Raw genomic sequence first — 15688 nt, 5'->3', positions numbered from 1 at the left:
GTTCGAGTTTAAAGGCCGTCAGAAAATTTCCGGCTGAAAATGAAGATTCCGGTTTAAAATCTGGTTCAAGGGAAAGATGTCTCCCACAAAGCTTTGAAGATCTCAATATCCGGTTCAAAATCCCGGTTCAAGAAGAATATTTATCTCTTGCAAAAAGTTAAAGGTTGTCGAAGAGGACCTTCTGCCATGATGCGCGGTTCAAACATGGGTATCCTGCCTTATTGTCTTATCATATTATTTATCATGTGGGGGCTTCTGCTTACAAAGCAACGTCATGTTTTGTCCATTAAACCGGCTATCATGCCACAATACAGCTTGGGAGCTTCACACCCAAGGGGCCAAAGAGAGTATTGTTGCTAAAAGCACAACTCAAACATAGGCACCCATTGAGCACAGCTCACAAAGTTACTTGAGGGCTCTTTGTGTAAAGTAACAAAGAGTTTGAAAGGACCCTTGTAATTGGGTATCGACCCACGGCTTGGAAGCCTGGTGTATTCACCTAAAACCCCGGGTTAACCTGCCTTCATCAAGTAAGCCACTCCTATCCAGGTAATCCTGGCATGACCCGCCGAACGTTTGACAGTTACTCTCATTGAGACCCTGAACTTGTCAAAGTTAAAACGACGATTGGTTAGTTGGAGGCCCATCTTAAAAGGCTTTGTCAAATGGTTTAACTCAGCGGCCTCGCAGCCCACGAAAAGCCTCGAATTTGGGCCTGGCAGCCCTCGAAAAGCCTCGACTACAAGTTTTATTTGCTTTTGCTTTTTGCAAAGTTTTATCTCTTTTTTGATCAAGTTCTAAGCTAAACTGGTGTCTACTGACCCGGCCAGACTATATGTCATTACATCAACCCGGTGTTTTTTAACCCAACGTGGCTGCCAGTTATCAGCTGTTAGCATATAATCAATTATGAACTGACATTTCTTAATCCGGCCTGGCTTTGGACTATAAGTCGCCAGTATATATTTGGATTGCGCCATTGGAATCATGCGCTTATAAATCATTAGGTATATTATTCGAATCTTTAATAGCCAACATGGCTGGATTTTTATTATGGTTATCAATAACCAATATTATGATTGAGGTTTTCAAAGTCGCTTCAGCGCAATGGCTATTATTTTATCAATGGATATGATTTATTCTACAATGGAGGGAATAGTCCCGAGTCGTTGCAAGTTTACGACCCGGCACTTGGGGGCTACATTATTTAAGTTGAGGTTACATCAAATACACAAGTCTCATGTCGCTGCAAGCATGCACCATGACACTTGGGGGCTAATGCAAAGTCATTATTTGCTCACCTTATTGAAGACCCGACTCATCACATCATAATGAGCCGGCCCTTGGGGGCTACCAATTTCTCCTATCAACAATTCAAGGTACAAAGCTTTTTATTCATTATATTGAAGGGTCCACTACTCAGTTGGTAAAGCACAAGGTTCTTAACCTTGCGGACGTGGATTCAAGTCCCATGATGGGGGTTTTATCATATGATGTTATTTTCATTGAAGTATATATCAAGTCCCAGCTCAATATTATCTTACTGAGCCGGCCCTTGGGGGCTACACATCATTGCTCAAATCTACATGATTATACCTACAAAGTCCTTGCTCATTATTGCATAATAACCCGGCCCTTGGGGGCTACATTGGTTGAAGTTTTTATGAGTATAAGACAATTACAAGTCCCAGGTTGTTGCAAGCATGACAACCCCGCACTTGGGGGCTACATAATATGGAGTATTCAGTTTTTACTAATTTTTACTAAGTGACTGGGATGAACAACATGGATTTCTTCTTAAGTGGCAACATTTATATTGAAGCAAGTCTTAAGCCATCACTTTGTTCTGCTCAAGACTTGGGGGCTACAGGTATTATATTATTATCAAAGAACTATTTTCAAATTCTCTGTTTTGAGCAAACCGGATTGACCCGGCGTCACCAATCATTACGACCATGTGTCTGCAACCCAGCGTCATCAATAATCATGAACCGGCGTTGGCAACAATCATGACCCGGAATTATTAGTTTTTATAACCCGACAATGGTGGTAATCATAAACCGGCAAGTTTTACATCTTCAAGCCGACTAGATATCAGTTGAATATTTCAGAGACTAATATTTTTGTCAAAGTCAGAGCATTGAAGGCCAATTCAAATGGATTCTTTATTTACAAAATATCTTCTGCAAGCAAATCGATTATCAAATTGGTCTATTGACTCGGATTTTTTAGAAGGGAGAAATGACAAGGATTTAAGGATGATCAAGTGCCGGTTTACAAGAATATTTAAACCGGAGCACAACCCGACAAAATTGTTCTTGTGTTTATGTTGCAGATCAGTTTAACATGGATGAATCCAAGTTAAACTGGGGGCTAATGTCGGGGATATACCCCGCGGTATAAACCGCCGGATGTATGACCCGGCTAGAGTTTGGCGATTCACCGGCGGCGACCCACTTGGACCTGGCGGTTTAAGATTCATTGGTAATCTGGTAGGCGGGTCAGAGGAGCGACAAGACCCGGTGGCCCAACCGGCGGTTTATGGAAGGCCGGATCACGCTATGGTGGGCCGGTTTATGAGGAAAGCACAAGGAATATTTTTCTACAAAGGAAGCAAGACTAGGACTCCACTTGTAATAGAGTAATCCTAATCCTACTAGGACTAGTCATGTAACCCGACCCTTCAACATATATAAGGAGGGGCAGGGCTCCCCAAAGAGGGACAGGCAAGAAACAATCTCTAGGGCTAGACACAACTAGAGGAGATAATGAGATCTAGCCTCAAATAGCATGTAGGGTTGTTACCGGATGATGTTTCCCGGGGCCCGAAGCTATCTAAATTCTTGTCTTGTGTGTTAATCCGCCCTGCGTCTCTCGTCCCACTCAAACCCTCTCAAGCTACCACATAGATGTGTTGGCCTCGTGACTAAGTCCCAACACTAAGGACATCTGACGTGTTAATTCCACGACAAAGATGGTAAGGAGGCAAGTAGTGACTTGACCAAAAGCAAGCTGCCTGCCTGAGTCATAAATGTAGAAATACCAACTAATATTTTAGCAATTCTGTTGACTAGAGGCAGACACTGTTCAACAGTGAGCTTGTAAATCCCCAGTGGCACACCCAGATATGTAAAAGGGAATTGTCCCCTTGCACATTGCAGTGTATTTGTGAAGATGTGCACTTTGTCTTCTGCATGTTAATAGGCACCATAATTGATTTTCCATAGTTGACCTTTAATCCAATGGCTGAGGCAAAAGTATTTAAGAGGGCTTTGAGGCATACCAACTATCTAGCATTTGCTTGTAATAGGACCAAAGTGTCATCTGCATATTGAATTACTGGAAAATCAAGGCAAGATTTAATTTATAGTGGTGGTGTAACAATGCCCAGTCTCATAGCTTTATCGAGAATTTATTGCAGCAAGTTAGCAGCCAGCACAAAAATTTGTAGAGAGAGGGTCGGATGTCTAACCCCTCTTCTACGATAGAACTTTTTGCCAGGAATCCCATTCAGCATAACAGCAGATGATGCAAAGGTGAAAATTAATAGCATCCAGGAAATCCATTTTTCACCAAATCCTTTTACTCCGAGAATATCAATAATAGCTTGATGTTCAATAGTATCAAAAGCTTTCTCAAAGTATAGTTTGAGAACTAACATCTCCTCTTTTGATTTGTGGCACTGGTGTATATATTCATAGGCCCAACCAAGACAGTCTTGAATCATTCTACTCTTAAGAACCCATATTGATTTATATGAATCATCTGCAATATCACTCTTTGCAGTCTATTAGCCAGCAGCTTGGTAATAATCTTAAGTACTCCATTAAGTAGTGAAATTGGCCTGAAGTCATTAGGTGAGATAGGCACTTCCTTATTAGGAATTAAGGTGATGAAATAAGTATTTATGCTCTCTAGGGCTATATTACCAGCATGAAAGGCCATAATAAGATCAGTTATGTCTTCTTTGATGATGTCCCAACAAGCCTTGAGGAATTCATTGTTAAAGCCATCTGGTCCTGGTGATTTATCTGTGGGAGATTTTTGACCACTTCATCAATTTCCTCCTGTGTAAAAGGTTTCTCAAGGTCTTGCAACACTTTAGGATTAACCTTGTGTTCATAAAGGTTGTCTAGATCAAAGTACATTGTGTGCCCATTAGATTGTCCCAACCTTTTTTTGAAAGCCTCCCAAAGAATAGATGCCTTCCCTGCATGGTCAGTGATCTCTGCTTGATCTTCATTAAGCAGCATAGCAATTTTGTTGTGTCTGTGATTGATGGAAGCTTTAGTGTGAAAGAATTTGTTGTTCTCATCACCAAACTTAACCCCTTTGATTTTGCCTCTTTGTTTCCAATAAATATTTTGATAATTTAGAACCACAAGTAAGTATTCTTTAAGCATAGATCTACAATTCTCTTCAAACACTGCGAGATCTCTGTATTCCTCAATCATAACCCACAAGAAAATACATGCATTTAAATCTTCAATTTGCTTTTTAAGACAAGACAAACTCTTAGCCCATAATTTAAGGGCCCTTCTCAATTTTTTAAATTTTGCATTGATTTTATTTGCAGGATCAGTGCAGCCCACAGGAATATTCCAAGCTGCTTTGACAATGTCCTTGAAGGAGTTGTGCTTTAACCAATAATTTTCAAATCTAAATACCTTGGACTTGGGAATGGTTGTACCAACTTTGATCGTACATGGGAGATGATCCGAGATAGGTTTGGCTAATGGGAGAGTTGTGGTATCAGGAAAAGCAGTCATCCAAGCTGCTAAAGTGAAGAACCAATCTAACTTTTCAAGAAGTGGGCTTTCCTGCATGTTGCTCCAGTTGTATTGCCTGCCTTTAAGAGATAATTCTACCAGCCCTAAATTACGTATAGCCTCATTGAACAGTAGCATCTGATTAACATCACCTCCAGGTCTATTCCTGTCTTCTGGGGACCTAATGAAATTAAAGTCCCCCATGATAATCCATTCCACATCATTGGTCATTTTAATATTACTGAACCACTGTATGAATTTTGTCTTCTCCTCAAGATTACAAGGACCATAAATATTTGTGAGAATCCAAGTTTGGGAAGAAGTTTTGCAGGTGAATTGGATAGAGATTGAAAATTTGTTGTGGAAAATCATCTCACCACTAGATAGTGCACCATTCCAAGCAGTCAAAATCCCACCAGAGGACCCAAGTGATGGCAAATATTCAAATCTGTTGGATCTTTGAGGGCAGAATTTATTAATATACACAAGATCAAATAGTTCTCTTTTTGTTTCTCGTAAGCAAACAATACCAGCAGTACTTTCTTCACTTTTTTTTCCTGATAGCTAGCCATTTTTCTGGAGCATTAAACCTCTGACATTCCAATTCAGTATGTTCCAAGACTTGATGTTATTCATTGAGAATTATAGATTGTTTTATTTGAAGTACCAAGGTCCATCCCTTGGTATAAATCCCCAGCCATGTGTTCCTCTGAGTGGCAGGAACAATTTTCCTCATCATCATACAATGATCAATCAACCAATAAGGGTAAACTTTCCATAAACATATCAGGGACATCCAAAAATAATAAAACATGGTTCTCTTAAACATAACCATAGACATGCAGGCATCATTTAAGTACCAAATCTTCTTACTAGGAAGCAAAAGGTGCCACACAGGGCCATAACCAGTCTTTTTACAAAAGATATCACACAGTGACCAGACATAAACATCAATAGTAGTGTTGAAACTGAAAGTTTTTAGCAATCTTCTCATGTGCTTAATTTTATGACTTGATCTCATCATTAAGCCATCTTGGACTGATCTGCTACTCCTGTGGCTTTGGGTACCTTGGCCACATCTTCCTGTCCTTTCTTCTTGGGCCTTTTGGACAGCTTCTCCTGAAGTTCCTCCTCTACCACCTCAGTTTCTACCAAATGTTTGGTGTTTTGATTATATGGGATCTTTTCCTTCCTCTAATGGGTATACTCATATTTTAGTTGTTGTTGATTACGTTACTAAGTGGGTAGAAGCTATTTTAAATAGTAGTGTTGATCATAACATGTCTATTAAAATGCTTAAAAAAGTTATTTTCCCAAGGTTTGGAGTCCCTAGATATTTAATGACTGATGCTAGTTCACAATTCATTCATGGTGCTTTTCATAAACTTCTTGCTAAATATGATGTTAACCATAGAATTGCATCCCCTTATCATCCTCAGTCTAATGGTCAAGTTGAATTGAGCAATAGAGAAATCACATTAATTTTGCAAAAAATCGTTAATAGATCTAGAAAGAATTGGTTTAAGAAACTTGATGATGCACTATGGGCTTATAGAACTACTTATAAGAATTCTATGGGTATGTCTTAGTATAAAATGGTTTATGGAAAATCATGTCGTTTACCTCCTAAACTAGAAAATAAAGCATATTGGCCAATTAAAGAATTTAATTATGATTTCAAACTTGCCGGTGAAAAGAGGTTATTTGATATTAGCTCTCTGGATGAGTGGAGAACCCAAGCTTATGAAAATGCCAAGTTGTTTAAAAAAGTTAAAAGATGGCATGATAAAAGAATTCACAAACAGGAATTCAAAGTGGGTGAGCTTGTTCTATTGTACAACTCTTGTTTTAGATTTTTTGCAGGAAAACTTCTCTCCAAATGGGAATGACCTTTTATCATCGAAGAAGTTTATCGCTCCGGAGCTATCAAGATCAATAATGCCGAGGGCACTAATCTAAGAGTGGTTAATGGACAAAAAATTAAGAATTATATCTCCGATACACCTATTAATGTTGAAACTAATATTGTTCAAACTATGACACCGGAGGAACACATAAGAGAGACCTTCCGGAACACTCTAGAACCCTGAAAAAGAGTAGGTGTGTGATACGGTAAGTAAACCGACTCCAAAAATTCCATAAAAATAATTTATGTCCATTTTGGAATATTAGAAGAAAAAATACAAAAATAAGAAATAGCTGAGGGGACCCACGAGGAGGTCATAAGGCAACAGGCGCGTCCTACCCCCTGGGCACGCCTGGTTTCCTTGTGGGCCCCTTGTGTGCCTTCCTGACTCCGTTTTCTTTTGGAATACTTGTTTTGTAAGATAAAAAATTCTTGATATATACTCCCGGATGTTTTGACCACTATATTGCAAGAATCTCCTCTGTCCTTGTTTCATGTTGTTTTTCTAGCAGATCTGTCGGTATGTCGTCCCAAGACTGGGATGGAGAGAGTTATGTTTCCCACTATGTTGCAAACACAAGGATCTATGGTGACATTGATCCTTATGGTTGGTCCACGGATGAGGAGCGAAATGCCGATTTGAAGAGGATGAGGACTCTATACTGGAAGAAGAAGAAGAAGAAGAATCCCCTCTACCTCAACCTGTAGATATGCATGTGGAGTTCAAGAAATCAAGTCTCCCAAACTAGGTTCAACCTCCCAACACTCGATTTATTTCCTATCGTAACTTACAAAAGAGTGTTGCTTCATCCTCCTCGGTCAAGTTGTGTCCTTGGGTTGATGGTGCTTTGACTGTCACCGACAAGCTCCGCAAGGAAATCATGGAGCTCAAACATCAAGTTAATAAGCTTGAGGAGGAAAACAGTATCCTTAATGGAATCATCGCCAAGAATATTGCACCACCAACACCGAAGAAAGAGAATTGAGTCATGGGTATGGTCACCACCCTTGGCTTGTGCCAACCTTGGGGGAGGTGCCTCGGTATCGTATCACCATCACTTTTATTATCTTCATCTATCTTAGTTCGATCCTTAGTTATTTCGTGATTTAGAAGAACACAACTTTAGTATGATCTATTTTCGAGTGCTAGTTCTGTGATCTATCTATCTATGTAATCGAGTTGAGAGTTATATAATAAAGAGTAGTTTGAGTTTTGCTTCTTTACTTTTATGTTTCAATCTTAGCAATGAAAATAATAAAAAGATCATATGCTAATCCCACAGAAAGTAGTGGCTTTACATAAATAAAAATATAATTGATAAATTTGTTGGAAGTTAACAAACATAGTATTGGTCAATGATGCAATTCATGAGAGATTAATAAGGGAAGAGAAGATTCACATATAAATATACTATCTTGGACATCTTTTATGATTGTGAGCCCCCATTAAATATTTTATGTCAATTAGTTGACGTTGGACAAGGAAGACAATGTAATGGGTTATGCTTGCTTATATTCACATAGAAGTTATATTGTCACGGATCCTCCGACATGCGGTGCTTGCTCAATATCTTTTGCTAGCCAAAATCCGCACCAAATAGAGATACTACTTGTGCATCCAAACCCCTTGAACCCAATTTCATATCATGAGAGTCCACTATATCTACCTATGGATTGAATAAGATCCTTCAAGTAAGTTGTCATCGGTGCATAAAGCAATAAAAATTGCTCCTAAATATGTATGATCTTTTATTGTAAGGGAAAATAAGCTTTGTGTGATCTTGTGATGGTAAAGAAATAAAAGTGACAGACTACATAATAAAGGTTGTTATCACAAGGGCAATATAAAATGACATTCCTTTACATTAAGATCTTGCACATCCAAAAATAAAAGGTGCATTTAATTTTTCTCTTTGCAAGCATCATGTGGTGGGGAAAGTTTATGCTTTATAATTCATTATTGTGATGAATTCTTACTTGCTCATGATAAGTTCTATGATGATATATTGCTGCTATGATAAGGATCATGATGCTACTATGTTTGTATTTGGTTTTTATCGACACCTCTCTCTCTCTCTCTAAACATGTGGTCATGATTGTCGATTTCGGCTTAGACAAGCGAGGCCTATGTTTGGGGGAGTTGATACCTCCATTTTGCATCATGTTTTCCTATTCATATGTATAATGTTTTTTATCATTATAACACTTTGTGATGCAATTCTAATGTTTTCTCTCTCTTAATTTGCAAGATTTACACAAAGAGGGAGATTGCCGATAGCTGGGATTCTGGACCTGGAAAAGCTACATCAGAGATACCTATTCTGCAGAACTTCAAATGACCTAAAATTTCATGGAGAATTTTTATGGAATATAAAAAAATATTGGAGCAAAGAAGTACCAGAGGGGGGGCCACCAGTTGCCCACAAGGCAACAGGGCGCGACTACCCCTTGGGCGCGCCCTGATGCCTTGTGGGGCCCACAGCTGGCCATCGGCCCCTATCTTCTGCTATATGAAGGGTTTTTACCTAGAAAAAATAAAGAGAGAACTTTCAGGACGAAGCACCGTCGTCTCGAGGCGGAACCTGGACAGGAGCACTTTTGCTCTTCGGCGGAGTGATTCTGCCGGGGACACTTCCCTCCGGGGGAAGAAATCAAAGCCATCGACATCACCAACGATCCTCTCATCATGGGAGGACTAATCTTCATCAACATCTTCACCAGCATCGTCTCACCTCGAACCCTAGTTCATCTCTTGTATTCAATCTTTGTCTGAAAACCTCATATTGGTACCTATAGGTTTCTAGTAGTGTTGATTACATCTCGTAGTTAATGCTAGTTGGTTTATTTGGTGAAATATTATATATTCAGATCCTTGATGATATTCAATACCCCTCTGATCTTGCACATGAATATTATTTGTGAGTAGTTACTCTTGTTCTTGAGGACATGGGAGAAGTCTTGTTATAAGTAATCATGTGAATTTGGTATTCGTTCGATATTTTGATGATATGTATGTTGTTGCTTCCTTTAGTGGTGTCATGTGAATGTCGACTACATGACACTTCACCATGCTTGAGCCTAAGGGAAGGAATTTTGGAATGATAAGTAGATGATGGGTTGCTAGAGTGACAGAAGCTTAAACCCTAGTTTATGCATTATTCCATAAGGGGATAATTTGGATCCATATATTTCATGATATGGTTAGATTTATCATAATTCTTCTTTCGTAGTTACGGATGCTTGAGAGAGGGGGTAATCATAAGTGGGAGGCTTGTTCAAGTAAGAACAACACCCAAGCACTGGTTCACCCACATATCAAATTATCAAAGTAGCGAACGCGGATCAAATAAACATGATGGAAGTAACTAGATGTTAATTCCCATGTGTCCTCAAGAACGCTTTGCTTATTATAAGAGACCATTCCGGCTTGTCCTTTGCTATAAAAATAATTGGGCCACCTTGCTGCACCTTTGTTACCATTGCTACTCGTTGCTCGTTACAAATTACCTTACTATCAAACTATCTATTATCGACAATTTCAGTGCTTGTAGAGAATACCTTGCTAAAAATCGCTTGTCATTTCCTTCTGCTCCTTGTTGGGTTTGAGACTTTGATCCCTTATACTTGTGGGTCATCAGTTGCTTGTTCAAGTAAGAATAGCACCTAAGCACCGGTTCACTCACATATCAAATTATCAAAGTAACAAACATGAATCAACTAAACATGATGAACGTGACTAGACGATAATTCCCATGTGTCCTCGAGGACACTTTGATTTATATAAGATAACTTTCGGGCTTGTCCTTTGCTATAAAAAGGATTGGGCCACCTTGCTGCACCTTTGTTACTATTGATACTTGTGACTTGATACGAATTATCTTGCTACAAAACTACTTCATTGTTACTTATAGCTCTTGCAGAGAATACGTTGTGGAAAACCGCTTGTCATTCCCTTCTTCTCCTCGTTGGGTTCGACACTCTTACTTATCGGAAGGACTATGATTGATCCCCTATACTTATGGGTCATCAGATACCCTGCATGTGTTTGAGTAAGACAATGTACGGATATTTATATCTTTGAAGGTGATGGGTTGCATTGAGAAAGAGTATCTTAGTAAGGAGCATTTCAATGCACCTAGTGAACTTTGATAAAAAATGATTCCTGCAAAACAAAGTTCTCAAAGAAAATGTGACAGAGTTCAATGTAATTTTGTCACATGAGTTCATGCAAGATTTTTGAGTGGTTTCTGATACCAATTTCTCCTACAAAACAGTTTTTTGAGAAACATTATAGCAGAGAATTATGAGCAAGATATTTCAGATATTCACAAACTCTGGTAGTATTTCCTCTAGCAAAACAGATACAATAGCAATAATACCGAGGGGGGTCATTTAGCAATAGAACCAGAATGTTAACCAGTACCACATGCAGTACTTTAAAGTTCACACAATCAAAAACTTAAACTATTTGACGATGAAGAAGCAAATGTTTAGAAGAAGAACCAAACGGCAAACGATCCAACCGTGGCAAATAAACCCGCACATCTACCTCTCGATATCATCTCCCCCTTTTTGTCAACAAGTGGCAAAAAGGAACGACAAGAACATGAGGAACTACTCGTCCGAGGAAGCTGAGGAAGAACTGGAGCCGCTCGAAGAAGGAGATCCAGCCCTTGCCAAAGATCTTGCTCATTGAAGAAGTTGTGCCAGCAACGGTTGAACTTCCTCTGGCTTGATATTCAGGAGCAATGCGAGTAGACATACCGACAGGTAAATCTTCCCTGGGATTGGTTAGGTCATCATGGAACTTTGGTAAGGTCACATCTGATTCGTTCTCAAGCACGGCATCAGGCTCGAGAAATAACAAATTTGTTGAAGAAGACCTGGGTGGAAGAACTGGAGTATCACGGTGTCTGTGATCAGTCTCAAAAGCATCAATGTAGTTATACGTCAATGCCCTTGGCTTTGAGTTGATCTTTGGTGTAAAACTTCCAAAGAAGTAACCAAGAGTGCTTCTTCTCCTCCTGCGCCACAAGCAATGCTTGGCGGTCAGTGTTATGAACATAATTCGGCTCAATTGCCAGTTGAAAATTTTCTTTTTTGTTCATTTTGATATGCCTTTTAAGTGATTGTTGTGACCTAAGACAAATCTCATATAGAGAGGGATTTTCATCATGAGAAATCTCAATAGTTGTCCGATTAATCTTCGGTGCTTGAGCAAGTGCAACTTGTTCAGGTACAACAGGTGATTTTTCCTTTGTCATTTTCCTTGATAATCTAAAGAGTATTGCAGACATGGGAATGAAGGATTTTGAGTTGAACCGACAAAACTACTCTTTGTCTTGGAATTGTTGGATGGCATATTGAATCCAAGAAGCATAGATTTTTTATATCCTTTGGATATTCTGCAGCAACAGCAGCAAGATTTCAAAGAAATAGATCTTCAAGATTACATGCCCAAAGGACACGGCGTAGAGTGTGTTCCGCACAATTCTTTCACCCTTTGAAGGCATGTTGATAGGTGTCAGAGAAATGCAAATGATGTGAAAGATAACATGATTCCCATAAGTCAAATTCTGGGTCTTGGTCATAAGAATAGGCATCGCCAACCTTTGTAGGATCCATGAGCACATGGAGTTGTGCATCAGTCACATCCTAGAAATGCAACCTATGTTCCATATTTTTATCAATATCATATCGGGGAAAGTTCAGCTTCTTGAGAAATCTTCAGCATCATTTGTGATTTTATCAGTTTCAGTCAACCATCCAAATTTCTACATGCTGCAGTCCTTCCTGTCTCTAGAAACATACAGTGTTGCATAAAACTGAAGAATACTTTCTTGCTTCCATCCATGATTGAAGCGAAGAAATCTCTTGGGCCAAATGTATGATCCCTCTACGGTATCCACGTGTTCCGTGTCAATAGTTTAGCAGTGTTTTGTTATCCAAGACAAAGAACAATCAACGGACAAGAAAGAGGTGGAGCAGCCTAATGGCATAAAAATGTAGAGAGAATGGGAGAGCGCAACCAACCAATCTAATCATTTGGAGGGTTGTCCCTCCTAGGGATGAAAATGGAGTGAAATTTTTCCGCTTTTCCGGAGGAAAATGAAAACGGAGAGGAAATGTGAAAATGGAAACGAAAATTTGCAAAATGGAAATTTTTATGTGGAAATGGAAACAAAAAAGGAATGGTGATTTCCAGTGGAACAGGCGGGAAATGGAACTTTCCGTTTCCGTCAATATGGAATTTTTTTTTACTATTGGCCTATTGCTGCTTTGTAGCCCAACCACCGAACAATACACAATGACACACTGAGCAGAATGGATCATTTGAGGCCCAACTTCTACAACCACACACGTACTTAACTAGACCCTATACGCAATTGTCCAGTACTACTACAATAGTACGCTAAGTTGTCGACATAATCATATTATTTTGTACCCATGGTAACAATTCTTTAAATTTGTTTGTTTTTGTGTGCATTTCTTTATGATTCAAGGGGGGTTTAAGTTTCGGTAAACGACCACTTCTGTTTCCGTGTCTGCTTTGTATTCACTCTGTATTCGTTTCCGGTAGTATTCATTTCTGTATTCATTTTCGGGGTTTCCGTATTCATTTCCGCTTCTGCAAAAATATATGAAAACAAATGTGGTAGAACCCAGTTATGTCCGTTTTCGCTCCGTTTTCATCCCTAGTCCCTCCCATCTATATATATTAGCTAGGGGAGGTCACGACTTGGAGGAGGGGCTCCCTCCTCCTAAGGCCAACGCACCAAGGGAGGAGGATCCCTTCCCAATCCCCAAGCACCACTTAGCTTGTCCTCCAAGCCAGGTGGGTGCGCTACACATGAATTGTTGCAAAGTTTTGCTCGTTGTTTAAGATCATTGATATGTGAAGCTAAATTACACGATTCACATAATGCAAAACGTCGCCACTCCGGATCACGTGCACAGGAGAAAAGGAGGCGATCGTGGCTTCCGTTTGCGTGCCGCCTGCGCTGCCGCTGGTCCCCTCTCCCTCCGCCGGCCGTTCCGGTGACGGGAGGGAGGGGGAGCCTTGGATCTGTGCGTGGAGTCGGTTCATAGTAGGGTTAGGGTTGAGAGAGACGCTGTTGAGGCCGTTGCGGCGGCGCCGCGTCTGAATAAGTTTCCCGGGCTCCGTTCACAGTCAGGGGAAGCTCTTGCCTTCGTCTAGGGGTCAGCGGGGTGGGGGACCCCGGATCTCGCCGAGGTCGCGGCCTATGGTGTCTAGGGGTCAACCGATACTGGTCGGTTGGGTCCTCAGATGGGAGGTGGTTGTGTGGAGACAGAGCTTCTTCTTTCTCCTCGTCGGTATGATCTTCCGATGTTGTTCTTCCTCTTACTTTGTGTTGTTGTTGGAGGGATGTCCTGCTTTGCCCGGCGGTTGGCCCGACCGCGGTGCCGGAACCGGATCCTAGTTTTCTTCCATCTAAAAGGGACACATATAGCAGTACTCAAAGCCACAAATGGCGAAGGCTGGTGCAGGCATGTTGAATGCACATGTGTGTTCTTGTCTTTTCGGCGCCTGTGCGAAGAAAAGAGGAGCAAAGAGGCGACGATTATGCCGTGGTTGGAGATGATGACCTACTTGGGTCTGGTTGCAGAGTCTTGTGTTGCAGGGGTCTTCTTGCAAGGTTCATGAATGATGACACGGAGCTTCGAAGATTTTCGTGTTTTACTGGTTGTTTTATAGGGTGATCTCTATTTTCCTGATTCATTGTGCTTGTGTTAGGGTGTGCTTGTACGGGTCAAAAACTTTGTATTATTTCATGATTTGAATGCAAGCAACTTTCACAAAAAAAACATAAAGCAAAACGCATTAACATATTCAATTATGTGAAGATCTTGGTTTTGTATTGAGTTTTTACGACGTTCTTTAGTACTCCCTCCGTATCAAAATAAGACGTATTTTTGACAATGTCATAGTGTCAAAAAAGGTCTTATATTTTGATACAAAGGGAGTAGTGACTTGTATGTATGTAGATTTGCCGAACCACATGCCTTGTCCTCGGACACATGAATGAACAATGAAGGCAACACTAACAATGCCATAATGTACATACCTGAACATGAACTGTATACAATATACAGAGTCCCCATGTTTCAAAACAAATATACAGAGTTCAGACGTCAAACTGTCAAAGGCTCAAAGCATGTCCGTGTGACAGCATATAGTATACTATCTAACAGCGGATGACGATGGGACTAGATCACTAGATGCCATTTGGTAAACAGACTAACGGAGGATAAGAACTTTGCACAGGGGAAACTACTAGTAGTACTTAAGTTCACAGGTTGCTGGCAGCTACATTTCAGAGCCTCATGTTCCGACCTTCATGCCTTCCAGTTCCATACTCTATGGAAGCAACCTTCACACCGTGTGTGCCTGGAAATCAAAATTGGGTTACATTTTGCTACAATGTGCTCACAAACAACTCAACGGAGCAAATAAGTAATGCTCGCTTACGACTTAGTTCTTGTGGTTATACCCCCCAATAACAAAAGAGTATATCTCATGCAAAGTCAATGACCCCCTGCATTTCTAATACTTGGGACCTTGATCAACTCTCCCATAACAAGCAAGTTAATTTTTTTTTGCGGGGGGCATAACAAGCAAGTTATTGTTTAAATCAATCTGGACAAAATACCTCTTATAACCCACAAGCACCAGCAATCAGGTATAAAGTGTACCATGATGGGTATATAACTAAACTAACACGGGTATTTTCCGAAATTTCACCATGCGGTTAGGGAAAATGCCAATAATTTAGGAAGGATAATGTTGACTGTTTTTTTTACTTTGAGCGCTACTTCTTGTAATTTTATGTTTGTGCAGATAAAAAATATTTAAGTACTTCTAGTGACAAGTCTAGTGACATATTTCACATGTCCCATCTAGATAGTTTCAAACATATAGATGGGCAACTTTGAGTACGTCCGGCGACGTGAATCATAACATTATATCAATTTGAATTAAAGCCATGACACT

The 15688-nt window shown here is 40.1% G+C and overlaps 1 protein-coding gene across 2 annotated transcripts in view; it reads right to left on the bottom strand.

Annotated features, from left to right (window-relative positions):
* Positions 1-14720: 14720 nt before the first annotated feature.
* The window catches only part of LOC119343366 (cysteine proteinase inhibitor 3-like), a 3696-nt gene continuing 2728 nt past the window's right edge, over positions 14721-15688 (bottom strand). For both annotated transcript variants that reach the window (XM_037614358.1, XM_037614355.1), the window contains one exon: positions 14721-15085. In XM_037614358.1, coding sequence (XP_037470255.1) covers positions 15012-15085 — 74 coding nt within the window. In that variant the 3' untranslated portion in view covers positions 14721-15011. The remainder of the gene's footprint in view (positions 15086-15688) is intronic.

This window comes from Triticum dicoccoides, chromosome 1B (genome assembly GCF_002162155.2).
Source record: "Triticum dicoccoides isolate Atlit2015 ecotype Zavitan chromosome 1B, WEW_v2.0, whole genome shotgun sequence".
NCBI lineage: Eukaryota > Viridiplantae > Streptophyta > Magnoliopsida > Poales > Poaceae > Triticum > Triticum dicoccoides.
Note: the sequence above shows the minus strand (reverse complement) of the source record. Positions and strands in the feature narration are given on the sequence as shown.